Consider the following 13,180-nt stretch of genomic DNA (forward strand, 5'->3'; position numbering starts at 1 on the left):
GTAGAAGAGCTTTTGACAGTTGTATTTATTTTGATGCTATGTGTGTAAGATGTAACGATAGTTGGAAAGATAAAAATACAATCATCAGGAAACATGTTAAAAACAAAACGAAATAGAATCCAAAAATTTTTCAAAATAACCTTACCTACTTGGCTAGTTTCTCACTTATTTTGGAATTTGGCTGATGTCAATCGAGAAATGAAACCCATAAATGCTGAGGGTAAAAATGACATTAAGTTATCAAAACGTTTTGACCGAAGTCAACAGTAAGAGTGGCCATAAATATGTAAATCACACATTCCATTCCACACTAAACAATGAGAAAAATGTTTTGCTTCTTTATAACGTCATGCCCTTCTGCCTTCTTTCAGTGACTCCTCACTCTCTCCACTCTCCATAGCTGCTGCATTCTCTTCACGATTTCTTCTTCGTTTTAAACCTTCCCTCTACCGTACTTGATTGCAGAAAACTGAAAAGGGTTCTCATTTTCATCTCCATTTTCTGCAAAAAAATGGAGCGGAAACAGGGCTTCTTTTCAGCACTCAGAGAGGAAGTAGTACGAGGTTTATCACCGGGTCGGTCCAGAGGGCGAAGCCCATCTCCTTCAAGGTCGAGTTTAAGGAGGAGAAGGAAGGGAGCCCACACGGTTCCGCCGGAGGCGTTCATTTCGAGATCGGGGAGTTTGAGGCCCGGCGTCGAGACTCTGTCGCCTTTGAGGGAGGGTCCGGATCCGGCCGGGTCGGAGGTTGGGGATAGTAAGAGCGAGAAGTGGGGCCACTGGCTGTGTCGGGCGCCCTCCCTTTCGACTTCTGCCTCCGGATCCGGGTCGGGTTATCAGAGGTCCGATCTGAGGCTGCTGCTTGGTGTCTTGGGTGCGCCGCTTGCCCCGGTGCACGTCAGCAGCAACGACCCTTTGCCTCATCTCAGCATTAAAGACACTCCCATTGTTAGTCTCTCTCTCCTCAACATTTTTCCTACAGCACTCCAATGTCTACTCTCTTACATTTTCTTTTTTTTTTTTTGGGTTTTTTGGTGGGCTTGGATTTTTCTGTGCTGTTAATGTTCTTATATTTGTTATTTCATGTGGTGGGGTTTTAATAATTGTTGGGTTTTGGATGTTACTGCTTTTCGGAGTGATGAATAAGAATTGTTGGGATTGACTGATAGCAACAGTTATTTTACAAAAAGATTGTTGGGTAGTAACTGTGAATGTTTTTGTTTGTGGTTCACAAAAGAACTGAGCTTTCGTCCTTCCAATCAGATACTGAAATGGATATATAAAAACCTTGATATAAAAATGTTTTGTGGTTTTTGTTTGTTTGATTTGTCACGTCTATAATTTAGTTTTTTTTTTTTTTTGGGTTTTGGCTGCATTTAAAATTTTTTTTTTATCCGGGGTTTTGGCTGCAGGTTAACCAATGAGTACTCTCTTGATCACTTCCTTTTCTGAGTTTCGTGTATGTATTGCTAAGGTTTGTTTAGCTTGTTGGTCCTAAATAAATATAAATGAATTTGGGTTGTTAATGTAATGGGATATTCTCTGAAAATGTGGTGAAGTTTGATTCTCAAAATTGAATACGTCAAAAGAAATATAAAATAAAATAAAAGAAATCTGCGCCTTGAGAATTTGGGAAAATGGATAATAAACAGACAGTGAATTAAACTTGGGGTGGGGGTGGGTAAGGAGATTGTAGAGGGCTTTGAACTTGTTTTTTGGATATTGGATAACACAGATTCTCATTGGTGTTAATTGAAATTTATCTTGGCTGATCATCTCATGTTTCGATAAATTGCTGTGCAGGAAACTTCATCAGCTCAATATATACTGCAGCAGTATACAGCTGCATCGGGAGGACAGAAGTTGCAAAATGCTATTCACAATGCTTATGCAATGGGAAAAGTGAAGATGTTGGCATCAGACATTGAGACTGCTACAAAGGTCATTAAGAGCAGGAATTCTTCGAAAGCAGCCGAGTCTGGTGGATTTGTTCTCTGGCAAATGAACCCAGATATGTGGTATGTGGAGCTCGCGCTTGGTGGTAGCAAAGTCCATGCTGGATGCAACGGGAAATTAGTTTGGAGACATACCCCCTGGCTTGGTGCACATGCTGCAAAAGGGCCCGTCAGACCACTGCGTCGTGCCCTTCAGGTAAATAGTATTGTCTTTAACTGTAGGACTTTCTTTTTCCTTTACCTGTGCCATCTCTGTTCGGTCAGTCTTCAACATGGTTCTGTTTTGGACTTCAGGGACTTGACCCGAGGACCACGGCAAACATGTTTGCTAATGCTAGATGCACAGGAGAGAAGAAGATTAATGGGGAGGATTGCTTTGTTCTCAAGCTTTGTGCTGATCCACACACATTAAAAGCAAGGAGTGAAGGACCTGCGGAAATAATAAGGCACGTTCTTTTTGGCTATTTTAGCCAGAAAACAGGGCTTCTTGTGCACTTAGAAGATTCCCATTTAACGCGTATTCAAAGCAATGGAGGTGATGCTGTTTACTGGGAAACAACAATCAATTCATTTCTTGATGATTATAGGCCTGTTGAGGGGATCATGATTGCTCACTCTGGGCGGTCAGTGGTTACCCTTTTCAGGTTCGGGGATACAGCACTGAGTCATACCAAAACCAGGATGGAAGAAGCATGGACCATCGAGGAAGTAGCCTTCAATGTTCCTGGTCTGTCGGGAGAGTGTTTCATTCCACCTGCTGAGTTGAGATTGGGTTCTCTCAGCGAAGCATGTGAACTTCCTCAAGGAGAGAGGGCAAGGACAGTGGCTGCAGCAGCAGCTTATCGGGCTAAGGTTGTTGCGCTGGAGAAATCACGGGAGAGCAATGTCAACAATATTGTACTCAAGATGGATATTTAAGACATGAAACTGGTTTAGTAGCTTCTTAGTCCCAGTAGGCTAGTTTATTTGCACAAATAGACTGACGAAAGGAGGTAAGTTAGTTAGCTAGGAACTCAGTTGATCGAAGAATTTTGAACTTGGATACAGATCTTTCTGAATTGTATATATTAAACTAGATGCCTTGAAATGAAACTCTCAGTCAGCAGTTTCTTGCTAGTGGAGGCTTATGTTATGTACCCGCAGCGCACTTTCAAGCTCAGTTGAGCTGTAACTTTTTAACATTTGAGATTTCGCTCTTGTAAAATCTCGTCTCAACTGTAATATTGAATATGGTCATCCCTTTCTGTCATGGTTTTGTATTATTTAAGGTTGTACTGGCATCCAAATATTCACTATCGCTACTGAAAAGCTGTTTGCGTGAGAGGCATTGGAGCTATTAAATGTTTTTGTTCGTTTTTGTATCGTGTCTAATTATTTCTGCCACTCTTTGTTACGTCCACGTCTACGCAGTCTCTGTATCTATATCTATACACTCTTTGTATCTATATAAAAGTCCTAAAAATTTATCATTGCCCGTTATAACCAAGGATGAGTGAAGTTATCGTTCCCATGATTCTCATTCTTCATGCCCAAAAAGAGAGATCATTTGTTGTCTCTCATGCGGTCTTGGCATTATAATTGATAATCCGTTCATGTAGATCCCCATAATAGTTAATTCCTTGAGCAATAATGACAAGGGAATTGTATAGTAGAAAACCAAGGTAAAGCTTGATACTTTTTTTTTTTTTTCAGGGTAACCCGAAACATACCCAATTCGAGCTATTTGGACTCGATACATCTGTATCAAATAAGAAGAGTACGCTGCGGTCCCACGCAACGCACTCACTCGGGCGAGTCATGGCCAAGTAAAATTCGAATTCAGAACCAAATGAGTTCTTAAGAGTTCGTTTACCACTAGACTATCCCATAGGGGCAAATCTTGATACTTGCTCTGGAGTGTAGGGATGGCTTTGAACATCCACAGATGCTGATCAAACCTCATGTATGCCCACCAATGCTTCAATTTCAGATAAATGGGCATAGCTATGCTGTCTTCTGGCTGTTTTCTCAGCCCTGCATCCGGGCCTCCAGAATAAACAAACAGCTTCGCATTCTCAGTTTCATGATGCTTGTTTAATCTTATGAGACAAACAAGTGCTTTAATTTCAAATGCATTAGGGATTATCTGATTATAGTTTGTTCAAATAATTAGTTTAAAAATTGGAACAGGAAATAATTGCGTGGAAATCCGGATAGGCAGAATTGCATAAATATCTGAACAGAGCAGGATTCTTGTGATAGTAAAAGAATGTTTTTAGCTAACAAAACAGAATACGATAATGTAGATGTCCATTGACAGGGATGGAAGCGCAACCAGCAGCAGTGCTTTTATGTCGGGCCGCAAACTGCCCCGATTCTATTCTTGGGAATAAAAGACTCACATGATAGGAAGGGAAAAAATCGTTCAAAACTATCAAAATGGATTTTTTCATCATTTACTTTTAAAATGACAATTATATTTTTCTTACAAAATCAAATCGATAAAATTTAGTCCCAATTTAGATTTTTGACTATTTTTTGCCCTGAATTTATTACGTGATTCATACATGATTACTTATTTTTTATTTTTTAAGAGCAAAAAAGATTATATCTTATTTGTAATTAAACAAATAAGCCTACTTATATTCATTTTTATCTCTTAAAAAGTGAGATCGAACCGAATCATATTCATTTCCCCCCCCCCTAAAAAAGTGGGTTCTAAGTTCTGATCCAATTCATATTCATTTTTGCTATTAAAAAATTGAAATTTGACCATTTTGTATATTGAAATTGATGACATGTGAGTCACGTGATTATTTCAGGTTAAAAAGCGATCGGAAACTTAGGTTAAAATCAAATTTTACTAATTTAAATTTGTGAGAAATGTAAAGTTAATATTTTAAAAGTGAAAGACAAAAAAATTTATCTATATTCTATACACACGCAGAGACGTGTGTGTATATATATATATAATTGTGCTAAATAAAAGCATGTTTCTTACTTTTTTGGATCTACCTAATATGTCCTTAATTGAAAGATTGTAACTTCTTAATGTAACGGACAAACAAGTCATTAAAATGATAAATACATCTCTTTATCAAATTGGGAAAACTTCTATATCCAATTAGAAATCTTGCTAAGACAGAATCTTTTGTTGGAAAATTTTCATAAAGAAGCAGAAATCTACCCAACAAAGGCTCCAATTGAAAACTAGAAGTATATCATCATTCAGAGTATAATTAGACTCATTACTTGTATAATTACATTCAGAACTCTAAAGGTGTATCATTAGACAGAAGCAAAGTGTTTTTTTTTTTGTGGATTAGAAACCGATCAACATCCATATAAAAAGTTTAAACAAGCTCTATTAAGCAAGACTATCTCATTAGTGGCCAAGACTTCACAGGATCGAGGATCAGATAACAATTATAGACAATGTGATTTTTCCCTCCATATTGTACTATAAAGATCCGTTGATGCCATTACTATCATAGTATAAAACTTTCGTTGAAAATTTATCATTCTTTTACATAAACACCATGATAGGGTGTTAATTGTTGATTATTTTATTATTAATTTCCCCTTTGTCCTTGCCAAATATTATTTTAATTATTAATATTTACTTATATTTGGCATTGGACCCAATTTCAGGAAGTGAAGCAGAAAACTACAAAAAAAGAGGGACTTTCTGGAGACAATTGAGACTTCAAATAAGCCACAGACCTGGCCCACATGGTGATACTCGCGGACTGCATTTCTTTTGCTGATGAGGAGTGTCTTGAATCCTAGGAGTCCTAGACGCAATGAGAAACGAGAAAAGAGGAAACATTAAGAGGCCTTACCCTTTGATCAGCGGGGACCACGGAGATAAGAAGCATGCGTCATTTGGGCTCTTGGAAAGAAACGTACAGAGGCTTGTGAAATGGAATTGGACTCTCAATTCGTGTGGGGACCACGGGACTAGATAGTATGAGTCATTTTCCTTTGGCTTTAAAAGAAGACAAACGTACAGGAGGTTTGGTGATCAATAGTTTTAGCTTAACTTTTAGCATAGTTTTAGTTTTCTTTTCTTTCTTGGCTCTTTTGATGGCATGGATCTCAGTTAAATTACGGGGAGATTTTCTCATGAGGCGTGGCTAAGTTTCTGATCTAGTCGAGGAACAATGGAGGACTTGGTTCTACTAAATTTGTGAGATCGAATTAGTTTTTATTTATTTCTATTATTCACTGGTATTTGTCTATCTTCTACTTTATGTTCATATGGTTGTTTTATTATTCGATTATCCAGGGCCCGGATTCTAGATTAATTCAATAACCTGAAGCCAATTAGGGTAGTTAAATCCGTAATTGTTTAATTATTCTAAACTGGTGGCAACTAACATGACTGGGTTTGTGTCAGGGAGATAGACAGGCTAACTTAAAGAGACCCTCGTAGTGTGTTGATTGGTTAGAATTAGACTCTTCTAATTATTCATGCAATTAGGGAATTGAACTTCTATGGTCGTACCTAGGGTTGTTTCCTGATTAGAGAAATAGTCAACGGTCGTACCTTGGCTATCGACAAATTGAGGAAGAGTTGGTTGTTTATCGCGTGTATGACAACTATAACTAATTTATCAGATAGTAACTGGAATAATCCTTGCATCTGTGATCGAATTAAGTGAATCATCTCCGAAGTTGTCTCTTGGCTAGAGTTCGTCTATTATTATTTTTATTGTGATAATTAGTTATTTGAGTTGTAGTTATTTTATTTTATTTTAATTTATTCCAAGTAATTTAGTTACTCTCATTTTCAAAAACCCCCCATATCTGGAACTTGAGAAGAAATTAAATTATCCCCAATCCCTGTGGATTCGACCCTACTTACCGCTATATACAGAATTTGTATTTTATTTGAGCAGGTATTTATTATTGCACAGGCTCGACACCCTGTCAATTTTTGGCGCCGTTGCCGGGGACTGGTGCCAGATTAATTTGTTTCTTTTTTAGTTCATCTTTTTTTTATTTTATTTATTTATTTTTCTCTTTTTTTTTAATATAATTTATGGCTTCTAACACTCCGTATTTTGGTGATAGACTGGATTTTGTTTCCAGGGAAGGCAATGAGGCTTCTTTCTTTGCTAAGTTTGCATATTCAGAGGCACTTAACTCTATTAGAGAAAGAATGGCTGCTGCAACCTGTAAAATTTGTTATGCCAGGGATCATTCAACCGGTATGTGCCCCGAATATCAAGATAATCTGAGTGTCCCACTCAATAATTATGGAGATTTTTCACTCTGGTCTCAAACGTGATATAACCCTAATCCAAACGGGTATGATCAAGGATGGTGGGATAACTCCAATTATAATTATACAACAGGACCAATAAATTTTCAGCAGTATGAGTCTCAAGAATCATCATCTATGTCAGGTATGTCTCTTGAAGAAATAGTTGAATCAATAGCTACTAATACATATTAATTCCAACAGGAGACACAAATGAGAAATGGGATGATGAAGGATGCAATGAGTAATTTGGAAGATCAAATATGTCTATTGACATCCAGAATAAATCGATTGGCTTCTCAAATTGAAGAATTACTCTCGAAAATCATTGTTGATTTTGAAGAAAATAAGAATGCAATTTGCTTGACTAGTGATGAGGAGATGCAAGAGTGTCAAAATGAGAGATCTACAGATGCAGTTGAAAAAGTTGCCGAAAAGGAAGAAATAGAACCCCAACCGCAACCCATTCAAGTGAAAGAATCCAGTGAAGAATCTTCAAATGTGGTGACACCCCCTCCATCCCTTAATCTATATTCTCTTGACTCTTACTCTATAATTTCTGTTAATGAGATTGATTTTGTTATACCGGAAGTTCTTGAGTCTCATGGCAGGAATGAGTTAAGAGTAGTTATGGTCAAATATCTTGAACCGTTGAATGCTCTTGACGGAGGAGTGGATGAAGAATTGCGATCAATACTTGATTATTTGGCGCCATCAACTAGTCCATGGAAGACCGTAACTCGTGTGCTCAAAAATTACTCAATCTATGAGGGTTACCAGGATCACATTGAAGATGAAGTATTGAAACAAGCCACAAGATTTTATCCTCCATGAACAAGACATAACAATGTCTAGCCAAAAACATTAAAGAAAGGCGTTTTCTGGGAGGCAACCCAATTGTTGATTTTGTTATTTTTGTGTTCAATTTCTTAAATATGTCGTTTCTCACTTGGGTACTAATCACTCTTGATGTTTCCTCACTATGACCAAAATAGGTAATCTTGGCGTGCCCACGCGAGGAGGGCACGCGTTAAGCGTCTAAATTCAAGTCTCATGGTCAGTGGACGTTTTACAATCTTGGCGTGCTCACGCGGTGTTTGGCGACTCAAGAATGAATTCGAAAAAAAAAAGAAATTTTTTTTTTCACATTGAAAAAAAAAGAATTTCAAAAATTCAAAAGAAATAAAAAAAAACATTTTTTTTCTTTTTTTTGGAAAAAAAATTGAAAAAAAAAACCCAAAAACTATTTTTTCTTCTTTCTTTTCTCTTTCTTTCTTTCTTTCTTTCTTCCTTTCTTTTCTTTTTTTCCTTTCCTTTTCTTCTTCTTCCTCGCTGCCCTGTATCCCTTTCCTTCTTTTCTTTCGCTTATCTGCCATCATCTCCCTCACTCTCTCCTTAGCCCGACGCCACCAGTCTCCCTTTCTCATCCATTGCCGCACGCCGCCTCCGAGCTCCAAGCTCCACCTCACGGACAACCTTCAGCAGCTCCAAAGGCCGCCGCTGCTCCTCTGCCCACGGCCGTCCACCCACAGCTCGCTGAGCTCCTCCGTTCCAAGCTCCACCCGCTACCTCCACTCACCAGCGCCTTTGACCGCAGCCGCAACTCCACCATCACGCGAGCACCGCCAGCTCACAAGCTCGCCGTGGCCTCCTCTCTCCACCACCAGCTTGCACCCCTCTGCCCTCAACCCGCCGCCACCCTCTTCGCCGCTGTCTCCACTCACCAGCTCACCACCACACGCACCAGCAGCTCCAAAGCTCGTCACCAGCTCTGCCCAGCCGCACCTAGCTCGCCAGCCGCCGCTGCCCCGCTGCTCACGCCACCCACTGTCACGCCATTCCAATCTGTCCAATTTGACAGGTGGAGGTATTGACTCTTCCACCTCGATTAGTATTTGTCTGGTTCTTCTATTGCTGGAATTTGCGCTTTTGTTTCGTGGGTTTCTTGATAGCTAATAGCAGGGGGTGATTGAGGCATTTTTTGGGGTTCATTTAGAACTGAATTGAGTTTAATTGCTGCTAGATTGTTGGCCGTTTGATTAATTTTTCCTTGTGACTCACCAGTGGTACTGGTTGAGGTCTTTTGCCCTGTGATTTACCAGTGGTACTGGTTGATTAATTTTAAAATTTAAGTTCTTGCGGTTGAGTTGCTGCCATTGAATTTAATTCTTTCCTGTCTGTGCGCCAGTGGTACTGGTTGCAGTGTTGCTTTCCATTTCGTAATCCTCTGTGCTGGCCTACCTATTTGATTCTTGAGTTTTGGTGCCTGAACTGTTCTCGAATTCTAACCATTGGTTGTTGCCATTGCCTGTTGCTTGGCCCAATTGCTAAGTTTTGATCGTTTGAGTTGGGTACTTGACTGTCCAATTGGAGGCAGTTGTTGAGATTTTGGGTGGATTTGTGTCCAATTGCTGAAATTTGTTGCTTTGTTTAGTTACTCACACTGCTCCTAGTTTGTTCGAATGAAATTGGTTGGACGTCCCTTGCCCGTGGAGTTTAACTGTTACATTGTTTGGGGTGATTTTCTGGTATTGATCGAATTGTTGGGCATTATTTGGGATTTTGGCTGCTGGAGACCCCTATTGCACCCTTAGTTGAGTAATTTTCTGGGTTGGTTTGTTGAATTAGTATTGCCATTGGTTGACTCTAAGTACCTTGTTTGGGGAGTATTCGGTTTTGTGATTTCAATTGCTAAGCTCATTGGAGCACTTGCAGAGATTTTGAGTTGCATTATTTCTGCATTGACTAATATTCGGACCACCATTGCTTATTGTTTGTAATATCTGTTTTGTTGAGACTTTCGCCTAGTCCTTAGGTGCCTGAAGTTTCCATTTTCTTGATTGGGGTGGTCCTTTTTATTGCTTCATTATCTGTGCGAGGCACCAGTGGTACGGGTTGGGGTATTTTGACTGCATTTGTTCATTCTCCTTGGTTGGCTGCTTGATTGAAAGCTCAGAGCTTGTGACTAAGTTGTTATTGCTTAAATTCTAACCTGCTATTACTGGACTTGCTGAATTTTAGGGGACATTTGTTGCGATTTTGGGTAGAATTGGGTTCATTTGTTGAGATTTGTTGATTTATTTAGACTCTATTACCGCTTCTAGTCTGTTTGATCTCCATATTCGTTGGAATTGACTGCGTTCAAGCACATTGTTGGACGTTCTCGGCCATTGATTGAAACTGCTGCATTGTCTGGAAATTTGCTGGTTTGCTGTTCTCTGTTGCACTCTAGTTCGCCTGGATCAAGACGCACGTCGGAGTTCTCATTCCCTCTACAATCTTTCACTGCCGCGCACTACCGTAGCACCATTTTCACTCCACCGTTCCCACCTATTCCATAGCCGCCCGAGACCTTCCACCACGTATTCAGGGAAGTGTAGTTGTCCTATTCGCTTTCTTTACTGTATGATCTCCATTGAGGACAATGTCGGATTTAGGTGTGGGGGGGAAAGCTGTGGTACAGCTGGTATTTCTGGTGTTCAGTTTTTAGTTTTTTTTCTTTTCCTTTATTTTCGTTGTTATTTGTTCTATTTTTCGTTTATTTCCTTTTCTTTCTTTTTAGTGGTCAGCTCTTCTATGACTACCAAGTTTTGATGCTGGATTGTTGCCTCTAATTTTGCTATTGCCAAGTTTTATTAATAAAAGGGTATGAAGTTAATGTGGTTGAGTTCAGGGACATCGCTTTGGTGAATATCAGTAATTGCTTAACTTTTTCAATTTTTGGTTAACTTTTCTAGGTATAGGGAATGATTGTTGGCATTTTTCATGTGAATTGGTCTGGCTATTAATTTTAGTTCTCCATGTTTGAAAATTTGAGGCTAGCTGCTGTTATTTTTTTGTGTTATTTTTAGTTATCGTGCTATATGGTTGTAAATAAGAGTTGACTGTACTCCGCTAATAGATTACTACTGAATAATCGGGGATCTTCACCTAAAGTGTCGATTCTCGCGTCAAAAGGTAATGATTTCTATGATTACGTGGTCATACAGCGATGGGGGCTGAGTAACCGGACTTCTTCATCTGACAAATGTTGGAGTCCGCGTCAAAAGGCTCCGATGGCTATAGACTAAGTCTTTTGTTATTCAAAAAAAAAGAACGAAAAAAAAGTAAAGTAAAGAGTGTGTTAGTATGTGAATAAGTCAGCTTGCCTATTTGTGATCTTAATGTCGAGATTTTGGTTAGTAATTGGACCGTTTGCTGATAAATGTGAGCAACCATTCCTTTCTCTTAGATTAGTTTGCTTTAAATTGGAGAAGTTTGTGGTTTAGAAACTAACCGGGGTGATGTTTCTTGAACCCTGATCACTGATGCTTGATAGATGTTTTCCTTGGTATCTTGGCAATATGGTAGATGGAGCAGTACCCATTTTCAAATTTTGGTGTTATTTGTTGTCCCCATGCTTGAGGGCAAGCATGATTCAGATGTGGGGGGAATTGATAGGGTGTTAATTGTTGATTATTTTATTATTAATTTTCCCTTTTTACTTGCCAAATATTGTTTTAATTATTAATATTTACTTATATTTGGCATTGGACCCAATTTCAGGGAGTGAAGCAGAAAACTACAAAAAAGAAGGGACTTTCTGGAGACAATTGAGACTTCAAATAAGCCACAGACCTGGCCCACATGGTGATATACGCGGACTGCATTTCTTTTGCTGATGAGGAGTGTCTTGAATCCTAGGAGTTCTAGACGCAATGAGAAACGAGAAAAGAGGAAACATTAAGAGGCCTTACCCTTTGATCAGCGGGGACCACGGAGATAAGAAGCGTGGGTCATTTGGGCTCTTGGAAAGAAACGTACAGAGGCTTGTGAAATGGAATTGGACTCTCAATTCATGTGGGGACCACGGGACTAGATAGCGTGAGTCATTTTCCTTTGGCTTTAAAAGAAGACAAACGTACAGGAGGTTTGGTGATCAATAGTTTTAGCTTAACTTTTAGCATAGTTTTAGTTTTCTTTTCTTTCTTGGCTCTTTTGATGGCTTGGACCTCAGTTAAATTACGGGGAGATTTTCTCATGAGGCGTGGCTAAGTTTCTGATCTAGTCGAGGAACAACGGAGGACTTGGTTCTACTAAATTTGTGAGATCGAATTAGTTTTTATTTATTTCTATTATTCACTGGTATTTGTCTATCTTCTGCTTTATGTTCATATGGTTGTTTTATTATTCGATTATCCAGGGCCCGGATTCTAGATTAATTCAATAACCTGAAACCAATTAGGGTAGTTAAATCCGTAATTATTTAATTATTCTAAACTGGTGGCAACTAACATGACTGGGTTTGTGTCAGGGAGATAGACAGGCTAACTTAAAGAGACCCTCGTAGTGTGTTGATTGGTTAGAATTAGACTCTTCTAATTATTCATGCAATTAGGGAATTGAACTTCTATGGTCGTACCTAGGGTTGTTTCCTGATTAGAGAAATAGTCAACGGTCGTACCTTGGCTATCGACAAATTGAGGAAGAGTTGGTTGTTTATCGCGTGTATGACAACTATAACTAATTTATCAGATAGTAACTGGAATAATCCTTGTATCTGTGATCGAATTAAGTGAACCATCTCCGAAGTTGTCTCTTGGCTAGAGTTCGTCCATTATTATTTTTATTGTGATAATTAGTTATTTGAGTTGTAGTTATTTTATTTTATTTTAATTTATTCCAAGTAATTTAGTTACTCTCATTTTCAAAAACCCCCATATCTGGAACTTGAGAAGAAATTAAATTATCCCCACTCCCTGTGGATTCGATCCTGCTTACCGCTATATACAGAATTTGTATTTTATTTGAACAGGTATTTATTATTACACAGACTCGACACCCTGTCAATTTTTACCACTTAATTAAACATACCAAATCATCACTTGGTTGGTTAGTATCTTCTTTGTGTGCATATTACTTGGTTCTAATATGTTTTTTCCGAAAACATATTACTTGGTTAGGCAGCAGACTTTTTTGACCTACCTAATATGTCATTGATTA

At 38.7% G+C, this 13,180-nt stretch overlaps 1 protein-coding gene across 1 annotated transcript; it reads left to right on the top strand.

Annotated features, from left to right (window-relative positions):
- Positions 1-310: 310 nt before the first annotated feature.
- On the top strand, positions 311-3,276 carry LOC113749613. Its single transcript, XM_027293413.1, has 3 exons — positions 311-946; positions 1,802-2,149; positions 2,248-3,276. Exons 1-3 carry the CDS (start codon positions 512-514, stop codon positions 2,869-2,871), a joined length of 1,407 nt encoding a protein of 468 aa, XP_027149214.1. The 5' UTR covers positions 311-511; the 3' UTR covers positions 2,872-3,276.
- Positions 3,277-13,180: the final 9,904 nt, after the last annotated feature.

This window comes from Coffea eugenioides, chromosome 10, assembly GCF_003713205.1.
Source record: "Coffea eugenioides isolate CCC68of chromosome 10, Ceug_1.0, whole genome shotgun sequence".
In the NCBI taxonomy this organism is placed as follows: domain Eukaryota; kingdom Viridiplantae; phylum Streptophyta; class Magnoliopsida; order Gentianales; family Rubiaceae; genus Coffea; species Coffea eugenioides.

What these genes read in the sequence shown, in the direction of transcription:
- LOC113749613 (XM_027293413.1), top strand. Translation starts at nt 512, where the DNA reads ATGGAGCGGAAACAGGGCTTCTTTTCAGCACTCAGAGAGGAAGTAGTA. An exon ending in GCATTAAAGACACTCCCATT is followed by an intron (nt 947 to 1,801) that starts GTTAGTCTCTCT and finishes ATTGCTGTGCAG; the next exon opens with GAAACTTCATCAGCTCAATA. An exon ending in CACTGCGTCGTGCCCTTCAG is followed by an intron (nt 2,150 to 2,247) that starts GTAAATAGTATT and finishes TTTGGACTTCAG; the next exon opens with GGACTTGACCCGAGGACCAC.